Source organism: Astatotilapia calliptera, chromosome 12 (genome assembly GCF_900246225.1).
Source record: "Astatotilapia calliptera chromosome 12, fAstCal1.2, whole genome shotgun sequence".
In the NCBI taxonomy this organism is placed as follows: Eukaryota; Metazoa; Chordata; class Actinopteri; order Cichliformes; family Cichlidae; genus Astatotilapia; species Astatotilapia calliptera.
This window is the reverse complement of record NC_039313.1, coordinates 425,761-450,791: the sequence shown is the minus strand read 5'-3', so window position 1 is coordinate 450,791 and position 25,031 is coordinate 425,761. Positions and strand designations below refer to the sequence as shown.

At 43.9% G+C, this 25,031-nt stretch overlaps 2 protein-coding genes across 3 annotated transcripts in view; one reads left to right on the top strand and one right to left on the bottom strand.

Annotated features, from left to right (window-relative positions):
• Positions 1-51: 51 nt before the first annotated feature.
• Positions 52-10,026, bottom strand: golph3a (golgi phosphoprotein 3a). Its single transcript, XM_026186658.1, has 4 exons — positions 9,583-10,026; positions 7,137-7,268; positions 2,694-2,808; positions 52-2,295 (listed from the first exon to the last, which is right to left on the bottom strand). The coding sequence occupies exons 1-4, from the start codon at positions 9,790-9,792 to the stop codon at positions 1,871-1,873; spliced, it is 882 nt and encodes a 293-aa protein (XP_026042443.1). The 5' UTR covers positions 9,793-10,026; the 3' UTR covers positions 52-1,870.
• An 8,175-nt stretch (positions 10,027-18,201) lies between these two features.
• Positions 18,202-25,031, top strand: part of pdzd2 (PDZ domain containing 2) — a 96,136-nt gene continuing 89,306 nt past the window's right edge. For both annotated transcript variants that reach the window (XM_026186346.1, XM_026186342.1), the window contains exon 1: positions 18,202-18,502. The gene's annotated coding sequence lies outside the window, so the exon portion shown is untranslated. The remainder of the gene's footprint in view (positions 18,503-25,031) is intronic.

The window sequence follows — 25,031 nt, the reverse complement described above, 5'->3', positions numbered from 1 at the left end:
GTTTCCCTGTACTGGAGAAGAGGTGGATTATGAGTCATCAGACGGAGCTCGTTTCACTCAGTGAACACTTTTATTTTATGCACCCAAGACCAGGCAGCGTGAGCACATTCTGGAGGAGGAGCCTGCATTCAGCACCATGTCTCACTGAAATGTGTCATTGTAGTTGGGAACGTACCAACTGTAGCTGTCACTGATGCTGAGTTTGTTCTCTATCAAAGTGGAACATTTGATCCTTAGTAAACAGAGTAAAAAGGCGCTGTCCCACCACCTGCTGCTTTAACCCTGGCGTGCTAACATTAGCCGGTGTGTGTCTGTGAAGGTCATCAGCTCTTTCCAAACTCCTTATAGGGCTGATATTAGTCCTGCACCAAAATCTGTTTTCATTGCAAATAATTCAGAACTGTTTTTGTTCAACTACTTTTGAGAACATTTCTCCTTTGATCAGCACAGAAACGACAGAAGCTCAAATCCAAAGCACCTTCTGCAGGAGCGTACCCAGGTCCACGATCGGCCGTGTTAATCCCACAGGAACTCCTCCACGAACAGCGAGACCGCTCACAGCTGTATAGCTCTAGTCTTTACCAACCACACATACACACAGGACTTTATTCTGTACACTTCATGCACATCATCTCCATGACCACCTTAGAATGACCATTTACCCAAGCATGCATGTCTTGACTGTGGGAGGACTAGCTGGAGCAAACCCATGCAGCACAGGGAGAGCATGCAAAGTCCACACAAAAGGCCTCAGCCAACCACGAGACACCACAGCGCTAACGACGACACGGGCGCGCCGCCCCAGGCCGACAGCACTTAGCTGCTTTTATGGTGTCTGATGTTGTTCTGCGTTGAACTGGAAACTGCCACAGCCTGATGGGAAATGACTTTTGGCTTCTCAACACTTGATGCCAGCGTTTTTGCAAACCAGAGAGGAACTTGGTTTATTATCATCATGGGTTCTCAAAGTTGTTCAAAATTGGAGCTGAAATTGCACTTCTCTAGTCAAAAGCCTGGTCCAAGTGTGAGCGAGCTATACATCAAGTTTTACTTCTTCATTCCCAACATGTAAACGACCATACAAACCAGTGACGTTACAGAGCTACAGACTGGTGTCAAATGAAAACAAAACCCTGTGGGTTAGTAAGAACATGGAGCCAGGATAGCTTCAGTGCTACAGCATCGTCCGTCACTGGGTGCGTTGATGATGCAAGGCTCGCTCCATCATGTACGGGTCCGTGCTCGTGCCTCGACGGTGGCCACACTGGTATTGTAGGAGAGGTTTCATCATCACGATCAAATTTATACCGGTTTTCAGTGACTCACTTCTAACTATGCCAGCAGCACAACAGAGCCAAACCAAACAGGAGTTAGTGTCCCAACAACTGAGCAAACATCTGGAACTCAATCTGATGGTGGCCCACAGTCACAGAGTGGACCAGTACAGATGTTACTCCCAATAAATTAGACTCCAGCTCATCTAACCTTTTACTTTCCTGCTGCTGTGCACATGTACATCATTGTTGATAACCTGTGACATCTGTACCACACTCTTAAAAAAAGAAAAACAGGATATGAATCAGTGATTTCAGGCCTACCCATACCATCAGCAAGCACTTCATGTGACGTGGCATTTAACCACAGCTAGTTTTTATGAAAGTGAACACATAACTGATGCAGGGTAGAGACAGGGTCATGGAGCATCATCAAAGAGAATCATCAGGAAGGAAAAGAAACAGAAAGAGGAAACAGGGCAGCCCATGCCACAAAATCCAGGCGTCTGGTACCAGAAGTCACTAAAGTCAAAATGTCAGGGTCAGGAGTAATTTTCACCCCCACTGTCACGTCAACGCCACTGCCTGCTGTTCCCTCATTTAGTGAAAGCAGCCACCACAGCCCATAGCAGCTCGTTGGTGTTGGTCTTCATGCTCTCCCCTTCTGGCTCCAGTTCCAGCAGCTGCCGCACTCTCTTCATGGCGAGGTCATACTGATCATCTAACAAGGGGGCAAAGGCATTTTCCAGAACATCAGAGGAATGGGCTAAGAAGATGAGAGCCAGGAGCCGCTTGTCCATTCGATGAGGATCATTCACCCACTTGTCCAGCACAGCCTCCTGCACCTTCTTAATGAGGCGCTGTTTGATGTTGTTGTTGGTCAGGGGATGTGTCGTCATGTCAAACAGCAAAAAGTTCTGCTTCTCCGTAGTCAGGACACCTTTTTCCACCAAGTTTTTGGCCAGCCGTTCACGGACGTTCCTCAGCTGGTAATGAAGCTTCAACGGGTTCCACGTCTCTCCTACAAGGAGCCAACAGAACAGAGAGCGTTAGTGCCGTCACACGCCAGCATAACCAGCTCAGCTACGCCTACACCACAGACAACAGGAAAACCGCATCAGCGCCAGTACAGCAAAGGCCTCAATGAACCTTTAGCTCAATAAACTGTAGACAGTTTGGTGTGATTGGAGATGCCGGTTCTTTAAAGTTGTCGGTGGACTGGTTGTTACAACAACATGCCTGTCAACCTATTCAGGAAGACTGTTATTTACCTGCTTCACAGTGCACACATCACAGCACTCACACTCTAACTACACTTTACCTGCAGACACAGTGTTTTGCTAAGAGTCACTTGGAAACACAGTGAGGAAGCACACAGTGCAGTGGGAGAGCCCACAGCAGCAGGACAGCTGAACTCACCGCTGAGCAGCTCGATCCAGCTCTGCACAGTCTCTGGTGGCTGAGTGTCTTTGATGTGTTTGAGAGCTTCGTCCAGGAGCACATCACCTGTAGGAGCATCTGACTTGCAAATCACCTGCAAATGCATCCAGAATCAGAGCAGGCAGAGCGTGGAAATGTTCTTAACCCTGAAAGAATCCTGAAGTTAATCCAGGCTTTGCTGAACCATGAAAAAGTCCTTACCAACAAAGTGGGAGCAGATTATTATAGTAAAGACTGACCCGACGTGAAACAGCACCGAGTGAACTAACCCATATGGAAAAGAAATAGTAAAAACATATGATTTACTCATGAAAGTGGCCACTTTCTCATTACTTTCATATAATTTTTTTAGGAAGTATACAAAACATACAAGTTTCATTATATCATTTTTCAAGGGATCTTATATCTGTTTTCTACGGAAGCGTAGAGCTGCCACCCAGGCAAAAGAAAAATACAAGTGTATCACGTTATAACGTGAAAGGTTTATTGTTCTAACAAGATACTTTTCCTGTTTGTACAATATAATATTTATATTGTACGAACGTGATATTATGTTGTACAAACGTGAAAAGTATCTTGTTAGAACAATAAACCTTTCACGTTATAACGTGATACACTTGTATTTTTCTTTTGCCTGGGTGGCAGCTCTACGCTTCCGTAGTTTTCACTCTTGTATGCTTTTCATACAAGTTTCATACAAGACCGAACAAACTTTATAAGATTTATAAATATCTTTTCCATATGGGAAAATACAAACAACTAGGCATGTGTGGGACTAGTCATCGTCGCTGCTGTCACTAGTCAGTACCAGACTTACTAGTCAGTTAATCTGTTAAAATTTTATTCTCAATTATGATAAATGGTTGTGTCCTAAGCAGCCACCAGATGGAGCATCGTTGTTGAGAAACACATCAAATCTCAGCTTGATGTTTTGTTATCAAAAATTAACATCAAAATAAAATAAAACGATGCTCAGTTTTAGTATTTGCTAGTTTGGTGAAACCTTTTATTAGCGCATTATTAGTAAAACTTTAAGTTGTGGTTTATTGTAATACCTAGGGCTGTGCCATATGACCAAAATGTTATATCCCGAAATAGGACATTCATCGTCCCGACAACCACATATATCACAAAACGCTTACATTTTCTGTCAGTTCGGTGAATCTCGGGCAGCTCGACCTGTGTGAAGTGTTTCAGCCGGGCGCCGTGTAGCTGGAGTCGAGTGTTTTGACCGATGCATGAAACTGTAACAGCCGCATTTGCTTTGTATTCATTACACGGCGTGCTGCGGGGAAAAGCCTGTTCTAATGTTTGAGTCGAAGGTTTATGTTTTAGCACCTGACGGCTCTTTCACTTCTCATCCGTAAACACTCTGCGTACTCTTTCACGTGATTCAGTTTATTTTGAAAAATCTCAACAGGATCTTCAGCTTTACCGTAAAAGGTTTATGTGGAAAACAAACAAGTGGACGTCAGAGCTGTCACTACCCGATCCGTACCGGAAACCTGATCGGTACTACGCATGTGTGAAAGGTGTCTCCTCCCGGCTGAAGCATTTTACGCTAGTTACGGGTCAGAGTATCTGTTAAGAATAATAAGTATCTCTTAAATTGTTTGCAGTAATGAAACATTTCAATGTAATGTAGACAAAAACGAAAAATAAAACGATAGTTACAGATCAGGACTCCCCGATCCATACCGCGCATGTGCAGATTTTTCTTCTTCTTCTCTTCGTTTAATGGCAGTTTACTCCCCAGTGTACAAGGATACCGCCACCTGCTGACCGAGCGAATGAACCCTATTGTAAAATGAACTAGCATCATTACAAACGCGTGTTAAATTTGATTTAGTGATAGTAGAGTGCGTTTATGCTCGTCTGTGTAGAGAGGATTGATGGAACAGCGATGATTATGTCCGCTATCACTGTCAATTGTCAGTAAACACTTAATCGGGCTGCTGAATCTTCACGTGTCATATTACTAAGTCAGTATTAGTAAGTCTGTAATTAGGCGCCATTCTTCTTATTTTACAGCGCTGTTGTTTAATCGGGGGACGAGAAAAGCATGAATTTGTTTGTAAACGGATTATCCATAGTTTAAATGTCCCGGCAGTCGAAAAGGAGGCAGAGCTGTTGAGAAATGCTAGGAGCTAACTGGGCGCTAACCGTGTCACTCTTAACTGTCGCAATGTTGGCAAAGAGAGGAAGTGACGTAAGATTTGCATATGCGTGGTACGGATCGGGTAGCGACAGTAGCCACGTGCTTCCCTCGGGTCCTCAATTGTTGTGACACGTGTTCGAAATGCAGAGAGGTGCGCTCGATTTGCCACACGGAGCAGCGCGAGAGTAAAGCATGAGGGAGGGGCTAATAATCAGTCATTTTTAATGATCGTTGAAAGCCCAGATCGTAATCGAGATTAAAATTCGATTAATTGAGCAGCCCTAACCGTAAATACAAAAAAGTTGCACAAAATTATTTCCAACTAGGGCTGGGCGATTTATCGAGTTTTTTTAAAAATATCGATATATTTTCATACGAGATATAAGATGTGACAATATCGTTTATATCGATATAGTCTATGTTACGTTATAATTATACTTGTGGAGCCGCAGGTTTGCCTCTCTTTCGTCCACTTTTGTCTCTACGCAAGGTTACTCGGCCTCGCCTCTCCTTCACTGAACACAACTCCGCCTCCCCCATAGCTTCACCTACAGGCAATGACAAGATGAAAGCGGAAAATCTCCGTTAGCGAGTTACCGTGCGTGGGGCTGGGCGGCGTCAACGTGTTAGCGAGCTAACCGCGCTAACGAGCTAACTGCGCTAACGACATGCAGCCCGGAGGGGCTGCACGGCCTAAAATCCTTTCATTTTCTCAAAAATCGACAGCGCGCCTTATGTATGAATTCTGGTTGTGCTTACTGACCGCGAACCGATTTTATGTGATACACAGCGCTCAGCAATCTGTCAAAAAATGTTTTAATATGACTTTGCTAAACTACGGAGCTGCACCGCTTGATGGATTGTCGGAGGATTACGGCTACCGAGGAGGAGCCTCGCGGAGTGATACGTACTGTGTGTGTATAAGGACCACAAATGGCTCCTGTTCAGAGACGTGGTGCAGCTGTGAAATCTGTCTTTGTTATTACGCTCAGCGTCTATTAGTTTACATTTTGACTGCACAATTGTGAGCTTTTTGTTATGCACAAAAACAACATTGTTTTCTTTTATTTATGGACCATGATTATTTAATAAATGCTGATAATTTATTTTTGAGTAATTTCTTCATGTACATCTACGCTGTATGTAAATAAAAGTGCCCGTGTGACATCTGGGACACAGTGTGACTAAGAACTCTCTTTTTGTTCTTAACTTATGGCTTTAAAAAAATTAATAAATAAATAAATCGAGATATATATCTTATATCGCCATCCAGCTAAAAAAAATATCGAGATATGAATTTTGGGTCATATCGCCCAGCCCTATTTCCAACCACAGGAAATTTATTTTGAGTGTCTTCATAGTTTTGTTTTTGAAATACACCAATTTTTATATACTGCAGGAAAACCAAAAATAAATATTATCATGCAAATTTGCAAAGAAAATGGCATATGCATCAAAATAAACTATTTCCAGCAGTGCAATCTGAGTCCTAAGCATCCCAGAAACGACACAGAAAGTCATAAAGTCAAACATAACTTTTAAAAACACCAGTATAGGCTCATGAGGCCCTGAAGGTAAAAAAACGACATTTCCGCGAAAAATGACGTCACTTCCGGTTCCGGGCAGGTGATGGCGGACATGTGATAGTTCGCGCTGACGTCTATTCCAATGTAGGAAGTGCTATGAACAGCTGATCGGATCGGCAAAGCGTGTTTCTGGAATATTATGTTTTTGTTCCTGCAAGTGTTTTTTATGAAATTTTTGCAAAGCTTTATGTGGAAGGAAACCGTGACCGAGGACAAGCTGATGGCATAAGATGTCAGTACAACTCCTCCGGTTTCTTATGAAAAAAATTATTGCGCTAGCTTGCGTGGTTGCAGTTCTACTGGGATTAAAAATAGTTACGCAAAACGGAGCGTGCTGCTCTGACCGGCTTTAAAGGGTTAAAAAGACTAATAACTAATAAAAACTAAACATTTTGAATGAATCCAAACTGAACTGAAATGAAACTGAATTAAAAACAAAGAACATCTTCAATGCAATAAAAACTGATTAGAAGATACAAAACTGTAACAACATGAGATTTTAGGTGTGTGCTTGGACATGAACAGCTGATATTACACATCTGTTAAAGATGATTGTTCCTGTGCAGGCCTTCACTACACGCCGTGACACCATGACACTAATACACCAGCAGGGTGACGATGTCTAAACGGGAAACAGCTTGTGTACACAGTGAAAGCTTAAACATAACCGTGTCGTACCTTCCTGGCCAGCAGACCTTTCCTCCTCATGCCACAGGCCTCCAGCTGAAGGCGTCCTCGCAGGGCCAGCTCGATCAGCATGCACCCTCGCAGCCCTGATGAAATGCAGTCATTCCAGAATGAGGTGTAGCCCTGTGCAATGGGACACATCGTCACAATCCAGGTTGTCAAAGAGTGCCAGAAGCCGACGAGCTCAGTACCAAATCATTGCAGGTACTTGGGGCGCCTTGAGGCGACTTTTGTTGTGATTTGGCGCTATATAAATAAAACTGAATTGTATGAGTGTGTCACAGGGCTAACACACAGAGACAGACAACCATTCACACTCACATCCACACCTAAGGGCACCAACTAACTCAACCCCACTAACTGCATGTCTTTGGATGGAGGGCGGAGCTGGAGAGCCTGGAGAGAACCCACGCAACCACGGGAGAACATGCAAACTCCCCATAAAGGGAGGTGGGAGAATCGAACTGCATCCTGTTTGTGGTAAATTCAGTTGACTGTACATGATTGGGAAAGGCACACAGCTGTCTACATAAGCTCCCATAGGTAACAGCACAAGTCAGAGCACAAACCCAGCCATCAAGTCCAAGAACGTGTGTAAACCAGGACTGTATCGAGGCACAGATCAGGGGAAGGGTACAAAAAAAGACTTCTGGCACTGAAGGTCCCAGAGTACAGTAACATCATCTATAAACAGGAGTTTGGAAACACTTCTTAGAGCTGGCTAATCTGAGCAGCACATGACAGGCGCTTGCAGTTTGTCACCTGAGGGAATCTCAGACCATGAGAAACAAAAGTCTGATGAAACACAGATTGAACTCTTTGGCCTGAAAGACAAGCGTCATGTCTGGAGGAAACCAGGCGTCCCTCATCACTTCCTTACAGGTGCTGCCCATGGTGGTGGCAGCATCATGCTGTGGAGATGCTTTCTAGCAGCAAGAACTGGAAGACCAATCAGAGTCGAGGGAAAGAGGAACGCAGCGACATACAGAGACGTGATAACGTGCTCCAAAGAGCTCTGGATCTGGAGGGGAGTAAGCTGTGCGCTTACTTTTGCTTTGACGATCAAAAATGTCTTGTTCCTCACCTCCCACAGAGTTACTCACCGATCCTGACAGAACATATATGCATGTGTCCGTACTGACAGCAGTGTAAGCTGAGTGAGCTCTGGGAGACACTTTGGCACTTTTGAGGCAGAATATGGACCACAAATGTCATCGTTGTTCACTGTTAGCATCACAGTGGAATCATGTTTTGGCCACCAGGGTTGTGAGTCGGTCACACGACTGAAAACTGAGTAAATGGCTCATTTTAATGTGTGCACCACCCAGGCTAACTTTTATGATCATTATTTAACAGTTGTTGTTGCAGCAGAGCTTTTCTGACCTCTGACATTCCTCCTGAAGTTGTTCAGTGCTGTGAATGTAAACTACTTCAGTCAGTGAGGGAGGGACTGAGTGCTGGTCTGTCTGTCAGCTGGAGGAGGCAAACACAGCACCGTTTGTCTCAATATTGTTGACAATTTCAATTCTAGATGACCTGAATATCAGATTATCAGTTCTGTTAACAACCAATCAGCAGCAACTTGTCATCAAAGCAGAGTCCCACAGCCGTGGCATGGGTGAGAGAGGACCACGCTCTACTTTATCAACATGGATCTGAAGGAATAATGTTTGGTCACCCACTGAAACTCATCCGTCTTCATTTCTCAGCCAAATTTGTGATAAACTGGAGTCTTGTTGTGTACCTGAAACTCTCCATCAGCCATTTGGCTACTGAAGCTGCTGCATTTACTCTCTACAGAAGAAAAAACAGTTGTTTGTGTTGCTGACGTCAAAGTTAAAACGAGCAAACATGGTTTGTAATTTTGTTTAAACTGACACAAGTTTCCTGTTAAATTTGGAGGTTGAATGACTCCGTTTTAGTTGCATTCCTAATGTTATGTGAACGGGACTGAATCCGTACTCGAGGATTTTAGATTTATCGGTGGATTTCACTTTGCTTGCTGTTCGTAGTTCAGTGACAGCAAATCATCGATACATCTAAACACACCTTTCACTGGTACTGTAGCACTTTGTATTAGTTATAATCAAACACTCCTGTAAACAGTTTTTTACTTTGACTCCATTCCGTTTATTCTTCTTACTCATTGTGTTAGCTTGGAGCTACTAACATCAACGCCAGGATCGCCGCACGTATTCTCCGACCATTACTGCTGAACTACTGGAAAATATCATTTCTTCTCATAATCGTGTAGCACCAGACATTAGCTATCTCGCTGCAGACTGAAGACAGCAACTGTTGTTAGCTACAGCTAGCATTGTAGCAAGCAGGGATGCTAACTTACATAGAGCTGTTTGGAGACTACAGCTAACGTTAGCCGAGCGATAACATTTAGCTTATTTGCTACAGCGTTAAGGCGCAGTTTATCTGCCATTACCTCTCGGTCCTTCAGTCCTAACAGCAACACTTCTTCCATCAGTGTAAGACGTGTTTCTTTGGAGTCTCCGGTATCATCATCGTCCTGATCCTCCGCTCGCCGGGGCCCGTGGTCTTCTTGGTCGGACGGTCGGTCTTTCTCAGCGGCGTTACGCGAGGCTTCGGTCCGCCTCTGCACGAGGCCCGAACTCCTCTGAGTCAACGAAGTCATTTCTGCCGGCGAGTGTGCTCAACAACTACGAAAGCAGCAAGTCTGGGACTACGTTCACCCAAGTACTTGTCAACCATAAGTATTTTGCGTATAGGTTAGTACCCTTATCAGGAGGAGTCCTCCTCCCCTTCCCCACCTTCCGCACCAGCGTCTGTCTAATATGGCGCCGAGCGGAGACTGTGGTACCAAACCTGCTGGATGGGTTTGGTACCACAGTCCTGCTGGATACCAAGCGACCCACCTTTAACTTAGTCTGAACGCCACACCAGCTGGCTAAAAGGCTCATGCTTGGACAGACCCACTGGACTCCTCCATATAATAACAAAATCTAAATACATACACAGATTCATGAAAACAAATAAGTACATTAAAAATACACTTGTTCCCAAGTGGAACCACAAGATAAACATGATTAAAGAACCAAATTAGTTATTCTGGACCTGTTCCTCTCGTGCTCTGTGTCCATTAATCATCTTAACTAACAGGGAAGGAATGAGTGCTTGTACTGGTCGTGCTGACATAGAAAAGCTGTGTACCGTTGCCCGAACTTTAATAAAACATACTCAGAATGCAGAGCATGCAGATCTGTTATAATGCCGTCTGCCTGTGTGAGGATGGTCTGCTAGTAATTCTTGAGAGTTTCACAACATATTGATTTGGCTGGGAGCTAGTACAGTCATGAGTGTAAAGGTGCTAAACGCCGTGTCAGAGAAGACAGAGTTCATCTTCACCTGCTGTGGCCCGTCTGACATGAAAGAGCGATACCAGTTTATCATCATCGTTTATTTGTATAGCACTTTAAAAAAACACACCAGGCAGACCAAAGTGCTGAACAACACAAATCAAAACAACAACGTAAAAATACAATAAATTAATAAGAAAGGTGTCAGTTTCCTAAAAGCCAGGGAATAAAAGTAGGTTTTCAATCTGGACTTAAAGACCTGCACTGATGACACTTGTCTAATATGGAGGGGAGGGTTATTCCAAAGCATCGGTCTCCTCTGCATTTCAGCCGCGACTTAGGAACCGACAGCAACAGCTGCTCAGCTGAACGGAGCGAGCGAGTAGGAACATGTGACTTCAGCAAATCAGATAAGCATACAGGAGCCAGACAATTTAAAGATTTAAAAACCAATAAAAGGACTTTAAAACGAACCCTAAATTAAATGGGAAGCCAATGTAAAGAAGCCAGGACCGGAGTGATGTGATCGAATTTTCTACTACCGGTTAAAAATCGTGCTGCTGCATTTTGCACTAACTGCAGGCTTGACAAAGTGCCCAACCCAAGCCCAATTAAAAGGAAATCACAATAGTCCAGACGTGAGGTGATAAAAGCATGAATAAGAGTTTCCAAATTGCTTTTGAAAAGAAAAGGCTTGACCTTCGACAGGCGTCTGAGGTGATAAAAAGCTGATTTTAACATTTACATGACCATCGAAGGTAAGTGCGGAATCAAATTTAACACCAAGATCAGTGATTGAACTTTTCAAATGGGAGGTCAAATCACCAAAATCAACATCTGGAGAATCAGTAGAACGATGCGGGCCAAATAAAATTCTGTTTTTGATCATTAAAATTTAGAAAGTTATTTGCCATCCATGATTTGACATCGCTAAGACAGTCAAGCAGAGATTGACATGGGGAGGTATCCAAATGACTAAAAGGTAAGTAAAGCTGGCAGTCATCGGCATACAAATGAAATGACACTCCGTGTTTACGAAAAATCGCACCAAGAGCGAGTAAATACAGCGAGAAAAATAAGGGCCCGAGGATAGATCCCTGGGGGACACCCCAAAGCAGAGGGGCCACAGAGGACGCGGCCAACCCCAGCTTAACACAAAAACTCCTTTCGGAAAGTTATGATTTTATTCACGACAATGCCAAATCAGAAATTCCCACACAGTGGTGTAAGCGGGAGATCAGCAGGTCGTGGTCCACTGTGTCAAATGCAGCTGTCATGTCCAATAAGACAAGCGCAGCATATTTACCACAATCAGTCGCAACAAGAATGTCATTCATAGCTTTAACAAGAGCTGTCTCCGTACTGTGAAAGGGCTTAAAACCGGATTGAAAGATTTCAGACAGCTGCGAGTCATTCAAGTAGTCTAACAGCTGGGTATGTACAATCCTCTCCAAGATCTTGCTTAAAAAGGGAAGCTTGGAGAAAGGTCTAAAATTCGACATAACAGAACTATCAAGGCCAGGTTTCTTAAGTAAGGGATGTATGACTGCATGTTTAAAGGTCCATTAGACATGGATCCACATTCAGCTGGATCAGTTTTTCAGAAGGACCTGAGGCGAATTAAGAGCAGAGCTAAAATCAATCCCACATATGGTAAATGGACTGGATACACTTTTCTGCTCTATCTGAGCGCTCACAGCGCTCTACACTAGTTGTCACTTTTTCCTACACACTTCCTGTCTAACATCCACACTCTGATTGATACATCAGAGATGCAACATGGGGTTAATGTCTTTGCCCAAGGATATTTGGCAGCAGACTAGGATCAAACCACCAACCTTCCAGTTAGTAGGTGACCACCCCACATGCAGAGGGACATGAATTATCAGCAAACATTCATAAAAAATAAACAACAGTCTGGTCTTATATAACCTACTGTTCCCACCTAAACTATTCAGCCTCTTCTCTCAAGAACTTCTGCCGAGATTTTTGTCAGTTGGCACCCGCCCGGCTATAGCTGGGTTTAATTTATTCTGGTGCTAGGATTTAAAAACTACAAATAAAATAAAATTATAACCCTTACCTTTTGACTGGCAACTGTCTCAGGTTGGACTGATGACAGCTGGGTTAAGGTCCAAACCCCTGCCACTATTTTAGACAAGAAGAGTGTGTTAAGGTTCAAAATTGAGGAAGGAGAGTACAAACCACCCATGGTCCAGAAGCTCTTGGTCAAACAATGATTTTAATGAACACACACGTGTGGGAAGACAACTCTGTATGCCGACAGCAAGTAGTCTTCAACTTAATCAAAGCATGAACAGATATTTTATAGCATCAGGGTTTGATTTACTGACGCCCCTTCATGCGTCACAGATACATTTTATACATAGATCAGATCAACACCACAATGACTTTTAACCCAGAAGATCATCTTCTATTTTCATGGCTGGTACTTTCCGTTCTTGTCTTAAAGTGAATTGTTCCTCTTTCTTACCGAGACATGACTAATCTCTCCTCTAAATAAATCTAACTCATGTGTGTGTGTGTGTTGACCTCACATGCTCTTTGTGTCACCTCTTCACCTACTAACTGTCTGTGTCTCGTCCTCAAATGCTCTTTCTCAATTCACCTGTTGCACTTCTGACCTTTCACCAGACCAGAGGCTCACTGAGACTATATGTATGTCTTCTACTAAATAAATGTTTTAACCAAGAACTTCTACTAAAACCTTAATATGAAATGACCTGATATATAAGTGTTTTGTAAGCATGTACTGCAATTCCTTCTATGGCTCCAAGTCACTTGCACAATAGATTGTCCGGACATCGCGCCGAACAAAGCTTCCAACCCCCAATTAATTGACCGAGCTCCAACTCTTTAATAAGCACAGATATGCATTGTGTATAAAATAGTCATAACTGCACCTGAAATACAAGGTCAACATAATAACTGTATGCATAACATCTTAAGGCCTTCTTAAAGCTATCTGTTACATTGTTAAAGCCTCGTCTTAGCCTGCTGCTCAAAATAACTTTCACTTCTGCAAAACTCTCCAAGCCTGTTTCCTGTCCTGTTACTTTTAGCCTTTCTGAAAGACACACACTGTTCAACCCCTGAATGCAATATAAACTCCAGATTATATTATTAATGCAATGGTAATAATGATGATTATTTAACAATAGCAGTAAAATAATTTCCCTGCTCCACAAGTGTTTGAAGAGAATGGATGGAATTAAAATCAGCAGATGTTGAAGTTTCCTATGAAGCAGTACCCTAAAAAGACCAATAAATGGCGCTATTGTACCATTTGCCCTGTAGAGTAGCTCTGTTATACCTATTCTTCATACTGTTTGTGAGGGAGTTCGCCTGTCTTTCCCAGGGTACAAAAGTTGACCAAAAATGGACTGAAGAAAAAAAATCTATAAGAAAACTTAGATGGAGGTATGCCTTCACGCACGCTCAATCATCCGGGTAAGGAAATCCCAGAAAGTTGATTCTGTTCATCTGTTTTCAGTGGGAGAAACGCTTCGTCATCATCAGGTGACTTCTTCAGTCTCAGCTGACTGCAGGTTTCCAACCTTATAAACAGGACATTTGTAAAATGACCTAAACTAGGACCACTGACTAACTATTGGCCATAAGGTCACTGATATGTCACATGGAGGATGTGGACATGTAAGAGAGAGAAAAACTGTCAACAACTCACTCAAACAGAGAAAAATATCCTTGCAAAAGGGATGAACTTTGCTATGATGCTGAGATTGTGTAACTGATCACAGCCACAGAGTCAGAAATTCAAAACAACAACACCGCAGATGTGAAAGCAGAGCAACTGTGGATGAAAATGTCGGCCTGTCTCAGCAAAGAAAAGTCCCCAGCATCCAATATCAGCATGGAGGAGAGGAAGGTACTTACACCGCTTAGCAAGGACAACAACAGCACCATCCAGCAGTCTACAGCAGGTGTTGGTTTGCTAAACCACACAGACCTTCATGAGAAAATTTAGCTCAGTGACAAAAATACTATAAAATACTAAAATATGAACCCTTGAAACAAGACCCAGGTAGTGGTCACAGGAAAAGGGTGATAGATTGTCTTAAGCAGTTGACTTTACTGACCAGACCTCAGACCACAAGTCACACCCAGGGGAATCTACACCAAGTCTGTATAGTTAACTAAAAAAACATAAACAGGGTGCACCTTTAAGACCTCCTTTAAAGCCTGTATGATCAGCTCTGTCACTTGTAACATCTCTTAGTTTCTGGCTTCGATCCTGACCCATTGATAGGCAGCTCTGAACACCACATCCAGAACACTTTGGATTTTGTTGAGAAGGTGAGAGATGTCATCATGGAGGCAGATGAAACCATGGTCTCGTACGACGTTACATCTCTCTTCATTTGCATCCCAGTCACGGAAGCATTGGAGGTAGTCCGTAAGAGATTAGACCCCAACCTCAGCAACAGGACCGCTCTCAGCATCCACCAAGTGTGTTTGAACTGTGTCTTCATTACACCTGTTTCACATACAAGGGTCAGTTCTACAGACGGAAACATGGGTGTGCCGTGGGCTCCCAGTTTCACCCATCGTGGCCAATTTGAACATGGAAGAAGTGGAAAAGAGAGCTCTGCTAATCTACCCTGGAACACCTCCAAGCCATTGGTTCAGATATGTGGATGACACCCGGCTGAAAATCAAATCTCAGGACGTACCACAGTTCACAGATCACATTAACTCTGTGGACCGACACATCAGATTCACCAGGGAGGATATGAAAAGGGGCAGGTTAGCCTTCTTAGACTGTGAGATTTCCATCAGTAATGGGGGACATCTAAAGCTGACGTGTACCGTAAACCTACACATACGGATCAGTATCTAAGGTTTGACTCACATCAAACGTCATTATATACTCTCTATTGTTCTATTATACTACCTTACATGACATACTGTGTGGAAGTGTGGGGCAACGTATAAAACACATCCAATATACATTCTGCAAAAAAGAGCATGTAGTTTGTTGTTGCTGTGGTTTACGTGCTGGAAATGGTTTTATTTGTGTATGCTCATGTGTTAGTGTGTATCTATACATCCATCCATCCACTGGAGCACAAACTGGGGGTCATCAGGACACTACAACACAGAGCGAACACCATCCGCACAGACACAGCAGCCAGGGAGGCAGAAGAACATCAAGAAGGCCCTGAGTAAATGTGGCTATCCTAGCTGGATGTTTGTCAAAGCTGGAAAGGCTCCTAAAAAAAGCTCCAGCCGATCCAGGAGTACGTGTCAGGAGTATCAGAATAGTTGAGACAAAATCTCATCTCTTTGACTTTCAAACCCCAAAACGTGCTGCGATAAGGATCCAGAGTATCAAACAGAGTAACATAGTGTACGCTGTTAAGTGCAGGAGGATTGCCAGGATTTATACATCGGGGAAACCAAAGAACCTCTGGCTAAGAGGACGGCACAACACAGCAGAGCCACCTCGTCAGGCCAGGACTCTGCAGTCTATGCACACCTACAGGCCAGTGGACACTCTTTCAATGATGAGGATGTATCATCCTGGACAGGGAGGAACGCTGGTTTGAGGGCGGAGTCAAGGAGGCCATTTACGTGAAAAGGGAAAGACCATCTCTGAATGGAGGAGGGGCCTAAAGGTACATCTGTCACCATCTTACATGCTGTGATTGCAGCCATTCCCCAACTCTCTGTGAATTCTTGAATGTGTTGTCTGTCACTTCTTTTCACCCACTTGTCCACATCATCTGTGTGGGTGTGGCATATCAGTGGCCCTGGTACTGACCTCCCAGTCCATTGTTCATCAGTGGTGCTAGTTTCAGTCAATAACCAAATGTACTGTTGTGTAAACCTGCAGTCAGCTGAGAGTCACCTGGATGAGTCATGAAAACTCTTCATCCAGATGAACAGCTGCAGTCTTTAACCCCATTTTTCAAATACATTTAATAGCAAACACTCATAAAGCAGTTTCCATCTGAAGAGGACATACCATGTTCAGACATCAGAGACTAAAACAGCTCTGCTATCACTTCAGACATAAATAAAGACAGAGTGTTTGAAGGGTTAGTGAAGTCTGGCTAGCTGAAACATAGTGTGCTACCTGGTGGTGCTAACATAGTGTAATGAAGACCGAGGAATAGTGGTAACTAATAATAATGAAAGTAAATGTGATTGGATGAATGCAGTCCGACAGTGACCAGTGATTATTTTCAGGGGCTTGTTTGTGCCAAAAAAAGGAAAATGCAAAGCACTGCAACATGTTAAAAAGATGGCCGCCTTAATAAACTCAGTAGGAGCTTGGAACCAGAGGCAGGGTTGATACGTCACCATATATGACCTATTGTTCTACATGTTGGAACAGCAGGTCCTACTAAATAATGATGACGTGCACCAGACACGTCTTAGTATCAATAAGCATAAAACAAGAAAGGCACTGCTAAGTGAAATGAAAGGGCACAACTGGTAGAACTCATGGGGCTCAATCTAGGCTGACTGCTGCAGAGCCATGTGTTTACCTGAGGACACCAATCACCCACCTTGATGGCCCGGTGGAAGCACCTTCAGTTGAACTAATCATTTACTGTATGACTTTATCAGTCCCCAACATTTTGGCTTTCTTTATAACATTGCCCCAGTTCAGTGCTCTGTGTGGGTATTCAGTTATGGACATTTGTGCTCTCTCTGAAGGTCCCACCAAAGTGTTTCAGTGGGGCTGAGGTCTGGAATGGGCCTTTGCAGCAGCTTGACTCTTTTCTTTTTCAGCTGTGCTTGGGATCATCGTCCTGTTGCACGACCCAATTAGAGCCAAGCTTTAACTGTCAGACAGATGGACGCACATTTGACAGATGGTCCACACTTCATGCTCCACTCAGTGATTGAAAGGTGCCCAGATCACCACGCCTCCACCACTGTGCTTCACAGTTTGTGGTGATATTTAAAAGTGGTCCTCTGCACGCCGCCAGACGTCTTCACTTTGGTATCGTCTGTCTGAAGGATATTGTTCTAAGTGTTTTGTTGTTCATTTTGCAGCTTTGCAAACCTAAGCTGTGCTACCACACTGACTTTAGACAGAAGAGGCTTCGCCTGGCAACCCTTCCAACAACTCGTATGATTTCAAGTCTTTTTTCTAATTGTACTGACATGAAATGCATCATTTGAGATGCAACACAGGCCACCTATATCGCCTTATCCCAAGGATGCATTAAGGTGTTTTTTGTACTTTTCTGTACTCTGTAGGGTCCTGTAAATGATTTTAACATGGTTGTATGTTGAATATATATGTGAGAGTGTGCTGTTTGAGAAGAAGAAAGCCCGGGTCTACCAGTGCACTAAAGGAGGTGAAGAACAAAGGTTACAATGTTAGAGAGATGTCCATGTGTGTGGCATCATAGTAACCAGGATGAATAAGCACAGTCACGTATACAGTACGGCTGGTTCCATTTGAACTTGGAGACAGCCAGAGTGGAAACACCGAGCAGCATGCTAACATCTGCTAATTCCTGCTTCATGTTGTAACAAGTTCAAGTTGGGAGAGTTGGGAGGTCAGTTTGACAGACCATAGTATTATTACTACTGTAGAGTTATCACACGATGTGATGGACAGCACATCACAACACGTAGTGTTGGGGAGCCCACGGGGGGAGGAGCTGGGCGCAAAAGAACCACCTCAACAAATCTGGACGTGACTCCACCCTCCGTGTGCAGTGGGGAGTGGGGCGGCCGAGTGACAGTTCAACCCGAACCCAAACCACCCGTGACTGTGGCTCAGCAGGCTGAAGTTTGACTTTGTCTCTGTGTTTTTTTTCCTCGGTGTTCCCGGAGAGGATATCGGGACTTCTGAAGTTTGGAGCCGCTTTTCTTCAGAAGCTTTGCGCCACTTTATTCCTGCACACAGGCGCTCTGTGAAGCGCGCCTTTCATCTCTCTTTAAAAAGGAAAAAACCCGCTGAAAACACGGAGGATTGTTCGAGCTGGAAGTGGAAGCCTTAGAGGAACACGGTGTAGCCCGCAGGTACAGTAGCTCTGCGTTATCTTCGCACTGAGTACGCGTTTAGAGACGTGGACGGTAACACAGCAGTGACTGAGCCTTTGCGAGTGTGTCGCTTTCACAGAATAGGGACACGCTGGAAAACAGCGAGCATCAGCAGTATCCGCTTGGCTGCACAGCTCTGGACCGCCTGAGCGCTTCACTTTATTACGCATTATACGGACAGCTGTGAACTAAATAAGTCACGTTACTGAAGACTTTCAGATACTAACTAATCATAACCAACCAATCTGACCAGCAACGTTTTCTTTAGAAAAAGTTTGGTGTTAATGCATTATTATTGTTATTGTTATTATTATTATTGTTATTATTATTATTATTAGTAGTAGTAGTAGTAGTAGTGTATCTAGATACATGTCAGCAGAAGGTTAAACTATATAACCTCAACAACAGCACCGTGTGTGTGTGTTGTTTTTCTTCTTCTTGAACTTATAATTTAAAAGCACAAAGCGTGAATGTCTCTGATGTGTTTACCGACCATCAGTCTGTCAGACACACCGAGTGATTCCTTAAAGTTCTCTCTGCTCTCTCAGCCCCATTCACTGTTGCTTTCAAGCTCTTTTGGCTCCAGCTTTAAAATGACCTCATTAAGAAGTAATGTGATTTCTTTTCAGTGTAGAGACTGCCATCCAACATTCACAGCCTACCACCCTCACGAGCCACACAAGTACTTAGTTGAACAGAGCATGTGAAATATGTACAGTATGATTATGAACATGTTGTATACGAAACCATCCAAACACATTTCACTGCTACATGTCTCATGTCTCTGATGTCTCACTGATGTATGAGAGGACACATCGTGGGCTTCACTAGGAAAAAAAACACAAATACTCTGCAATACCTGGTCCTGGTACTGATACTGCAGATAATATGGATGTTTTTCCCAGGTTCCAAATTAGAGTGACTTTGTGTGTGTCTGTATGTAAACGCCTTGAGACAGCTGTACTTGCTGTGAATTGAAATTGAACTGTGTCGTAACAGAGGTCGAAAGTAACAAAATACAAGTACTTGGTAACAGTGCATAGAATCTTCTGTTATTTTTATTGTTGTCCTTTATTTATCCAGATCAAAGTTTCCAAGAGGGCAGCACATAAATACGATACATAACAATATAACAAATGCAATATTCCACACAGACACAGGAATAATATGCAACAATGACATTATAAGCAGTCACACTAACCAGAGGAGCTTTTCTCTCACTCATATAAATACAACTAAAGTCCCACATTGTAACTATTTCTGACCATTTCAGTTTATTCTGTGGATTATTCCAGAAACACAGCCATATTTAAATGTTGTTGTTTTTTAATTGTGTTCTGACTCAGGGGACAAGCATTTGTATATTGTTGGGAGAGCGTAGGCTAGACAGATAAGAAGGAACCAGGCCAAGGAGACATCGATTTACCAAGAAACTGTGTATGCAGGTGAAAGTGGATATGTGAGGTCTGTGGATATATGAGGTCTGTGGATATATGCTGTCTGTGGACATGTGCGGTCTGTGGACATGTGCTGTCTGTGGACATGTGCTGTCTGTGGATATATGCGGTCTGTGGACATGTGCGGTCTGTGGATATATGAGGTCTGTGGACATGTGAGGTCTGTGGATATATGCGGTCTGTGGACATGTGCGGTCTGTGGACATGTGCTGTCTGTGGACATGTGCGGTCAGTGGATATATGCGGTCTGTGGACATGTGCGGTCTGTGGATATATGAGATCTGTGGACATGTGCGGTCTGTGGATATATGCGGTCTGTGGACATGTGCGGTCTGTGGACATGTGCTGTCTGTGGACATGTGAGGTCTGTGGATATATGCGGTCTGTGGACATGTGAGGTCTGTGGATATATGCGGTCTGTGGACATGTGAGGTCTGTGGATATATGTGGTCTGTGGATATATGCGGTCTGTGGATATATGCGGTCTGTGGACATGTGCGGTCTGTGGATATATGCTGTCTGTGGACATGTGCGGTCTGTGGATATATGCGGTCTGTGGACATGTGCGGTCTGTGGATATATGCTGTCTGTGGACATGTGCGGTCTGTGGATATATGCTGTCTGTGGACATGTGCGGTCTGTGGATATATGTGGTCTGTGGATATATGCGGTCTGTGGATATATGCGGTCTGTGGACATGTGCGGTCTGTGGATATATGCTGTCTGTGGACATGTGCGGTCTGTGGATATATGAGGTCTGTGGACATGTGCGGTCTGTGGATATATGCGGTCTGTGGACATGTGCGGTCTGTGGATATGTGCTGTCTGTGGACATGTGCGGTCTGTGGATATATGCGGTCTGTGGATATATGAGGTCTGTGGATATATGCTGTCTGTGGACATGTGCGGTCTGTGGATATATGCTGTCTGTGGACATGTGCGGTCTGTGGATATATGTGGTCTGTGGATATATGAGGTCTGTGGATATATGCTGTCTGTGGACATGTGCGGTCTGTGGATATATGCTGTCTGTGGACATGTGCGGTCTGTGGATATATGTGGTCTGTGGATATATGCGGTCTGTGGATATATGCGGTCTGTGGACATGTGCGGTCTGTGGATATATGCTGTCTGTGGACATGTGCGGTCTGTGGATATATGCGGTCTGTGGACATGTGCGGTCTGTGGATATATGCGGTCTGTGGACATGTGCGGTCTGTGGATATGTGCTGTCTGTGGACATGTGCGGTCTGTGGATATATGCGGTTTGTGGATATATGAGGTCTGTGGATATATGCTGTCTGTGGACATGTGCGGTCTGTGGATATATGCTGTCTGTGGACATGTGCGGTCTGTGGATATATGTGGTCTGTGGATATATGAGGTCTGTGGATATATGCTGTCTGTGGACATGTGCGGTCTGTGGATATATGCTGTCTGTGGACATGTGCGGTCTGTGGATATATGTGGTCTGTGGATATATGAGGTCTGTGGATATATGCTGTCTGTGGACATGTGCGGTCTGTGGATATATGCTGTCTGTGGACATGTGCGGTCTGTGGATATATGTGGTCTGTGGATATATGCGGTCTGTGGACATGTGCGGTCTGTGGATATATGCTGTCTGTGGACATGTGCGGTTTGTGGATATATGTGGTCTGTGGATATATGAGGTCTGTGGATATATGCTGTCTGTGGACATGTGCGGTCTGTGGATATATGAGATCTGTGGACATGTGCGGTCTGTGGACATGTGCTGTCTGTGGACATGTGAGGTCTGTGGATATATGCGGTCTGTGGACATGTGCGGTCTGTGGACATGTGCTGTCTGTGGACATGTGCGGTCTGTGGATATATGCGGTCTGTGGACATGTGCGGTCTGTGGATATATGCTGTCTGTGGACATGTGCGGTCTGTGGATATATGCTGTCTGTGGACATGTGCGGTCTGTAGATATATGTGCTCTGTGGATATATGAGGTCTGTGGATATATGCTGTCTGTGGACATGTGCGGTCTGTGGATATATGCTGTCTGTGGACATGTGCGGTCTGTGGATATATGTGGTCTGTGGATATATGAGGTCTGTGGATATATGCGGTCTGTGGACATGTGCGGTCTGTGGATATATGCTGTCTGTGGACATGTGCGGTCTGTGGATATATGTGGTCTGTGGATATATGAGGTCTGTGGATATATGCTGTCTGTGGACATGTGCGGTCTGTGGATATATGAGATCTGTGGACATGTGCGGTCTGTGGATATATGCGGTCTGTGGACATGTGCGGTCTGTGGACATGTGCTGTCTGTGGACATGTGAGGTCTGTGGATATATGCGGTCTGTGGACATGTGCGGTCTGTGGACATGTGCTGTCTGTGGACATGTGCGGTCTGTGGATATATGCGGTCTGTGGACATGTGCGGTCTGTGGATATATGCAGTCTGTGGACATGTGCGGTCTGTGGATATATGCTGTCTGTGGACATGTGCGGTCTGTGGATATATGCGGTCTGTGGATATATGCGGTCTGTGGACATGTGCGGTCTGTGGATATATGCTGTCTGTGGACATGTGCGGTCTGTGGATATATGCTGTCTGTGGACATGTGCGGTCTGTGGATATATGCGGTCTGTGGACATGTGCGGTCTGTGGATATATGCTGTCTGTGGACATGTGCGGTCTGTGGATATATGTGGTCTGTGGATATATGCGGTCTGTGGACATGTGCGGTCTGTGGATATATGAGGTCTGTGGACATGTGCGGTCTGTGGATATATGCTGTCTGTGGACATGTGCGGTCTGTGGATATATGTGGTCTGTGGATATATGCTGTCTGTGGACATGTGCGGTCTGTGGATATATGTGGTCTGTGGATATATGCAGTCTGTGGACATGTGCGGTCTGTGGATATATGCGGTCTGTGGACATGTGCAGTCTGTGGATATGTGCTGTTTGTGGATATACAGAAAACATTATTTAGCAGTAGCAGAGAGAACAGTGACATACACGATTTCCACAGCCGGTAATAAAACATGGATCAGGAAACAGGATCTTTAAGTTCTGGTCTGATGCATCAATCAGCACATCAGCATAAAGACTCCAGTATCTGTTCTACGTCAGATTATCAGAACAAGCTTGTTATTTTTCTTTTAAGAAGTTTGAGGCAGGTTTTATTTCACATCAGTGCGTGCCGTCAAAATGATGAAAAAACATTTAATTTATGCATCATTTGTAGCGCTGTACTAAGAGTTAAAGTGGGGCAGAACAATCCAGAAGTGTTTTTGAAAGGAGAAATACAGGAAGGGGTGGGAGGGAGAGCGGTTCGGTTTGAAGGCGAGGGCTGTTCAATGCGATCTGAAATCTAAAGCTTACATGAGAGCGACCTTTAATATACTATATACTGGATCAGTATATGATGCAAAATGTCATATGAACCTGAAGTGTGTACAAACTGTGTGTTATTTACAGGGTGCATGAAAACACTGCAGGTTAGAGCAGGACGACGGCTCACAGTGAAGCTCACAGCAGAAACGGATTGATTCACTACAACTAATGTTGTACTAATGCACTAAATATATTATTTTGTTCTTATTATTAGTAGCACAAGGCTCAGTTAGCTTTGGACAAAGTAGTAGAAACATCTTCAGAAAAGCTGCTTTTCACTTTCTGACTGTGAGTACATTTCACAGCCTGCACGCTTGTTCAAGATTTCAGATTTTTTAACACAAGTACTGTACTTCTGCTGACCCTCCTGTTCTCAGGTACAACAATGATATGTGTGGGTCAGTTTGACACACGTCATTGTTAGTCGTCCAAAAGTGTCAGACACCCAAATATTCCCATAAACAGTGTTTATATGTCATGATTAATCCATTACTAACATTTCAATCAATATTTAATGCAATGTAGCTCACAGATCATGGTTCAATGCTGATATATAACTCGTTTTTTCATAAAAAAAATGAGTATTTAAACATTTTTAATGTACATTGAAAAGTCCTGCATACAAAACAGAATGTTTTCCATGATATTGACTTTTCTAAAATGTAGTAATAATAGCTGTAAGCGTGTTGAACATTCGTATCTCAATTTTCAAATCAGATTACTGAGAGAAAATACAAAGTCTCCAGAGACGTGTTCTGCATCCCACAGACTGGCTGCTGACTCACAGACCCAGCCAGGACTCGCAAACATGCATCCTGTCAGTTCTCCTTCAGATACACCGTCTCTTCAGATTAGCTGTTTTCAGAATGACTTTCTGTACCGAGCTCTGTCACACGAGTCACTGCCACACTAGTGGGACTTGGCACCGTTTGTTATTGTGTTTCGTGCACTTTTGGCTGATGTGTATCTCAGGATGAAGATCACAATATTTAACCATTTTTTGATAATATTGTTGTCCTTGGAGGGATATGAATAGGGATGGGTACCGGTGTCGGGTGCCATGATGGCACCGGTTCTGACATAAACAGTAGTAACCAGACCGAAAAGCAGCGCACATTTCAGTGCTTTATTTCAGTGCTTTTTTTTCCTGAGCTGTGATACACTTCTAGCCAATCATTTTACGTTTCCGAGGATAGTAGGCGGGGCCAGGTACGTACGTTCTTTTAGAGCAGAGCTACAGATTAAAAATGCCCAAGGCGAAGCGGTCAAAAGTCTGGCTGTACTTCACAGCAAAAGATGCAAACTCAGCAGCAACAAGTGCTTTAAGGTGATACTGTGATACTGTCAAAGGAGGTAACACCTCAAATCTGATGAAACACCTGGCGACGCATAGCGTTTTTTTTAAATCCCAGAAATGCGCCGTATTTGATAGCTTGCTGCGAGACCTCACACCGAGCACATCTACTGCGGGTGGGTTGCCTGTTATGCAACATCCCCCAAAAACCCGAAGAGGAGAGTCCTGGCCCCTAGCCCTGCCAGTGTAGCAGAAATGATGAGGATGATGATGCAGCAGCAGCCGTTCTTCTCTGCGTGAGTAGCTTAATGTTGTTCGTGTGTAATTTACGTTGAGTAGGCTAACCACGTTATTACGTTAATGCATGTAAGGTGA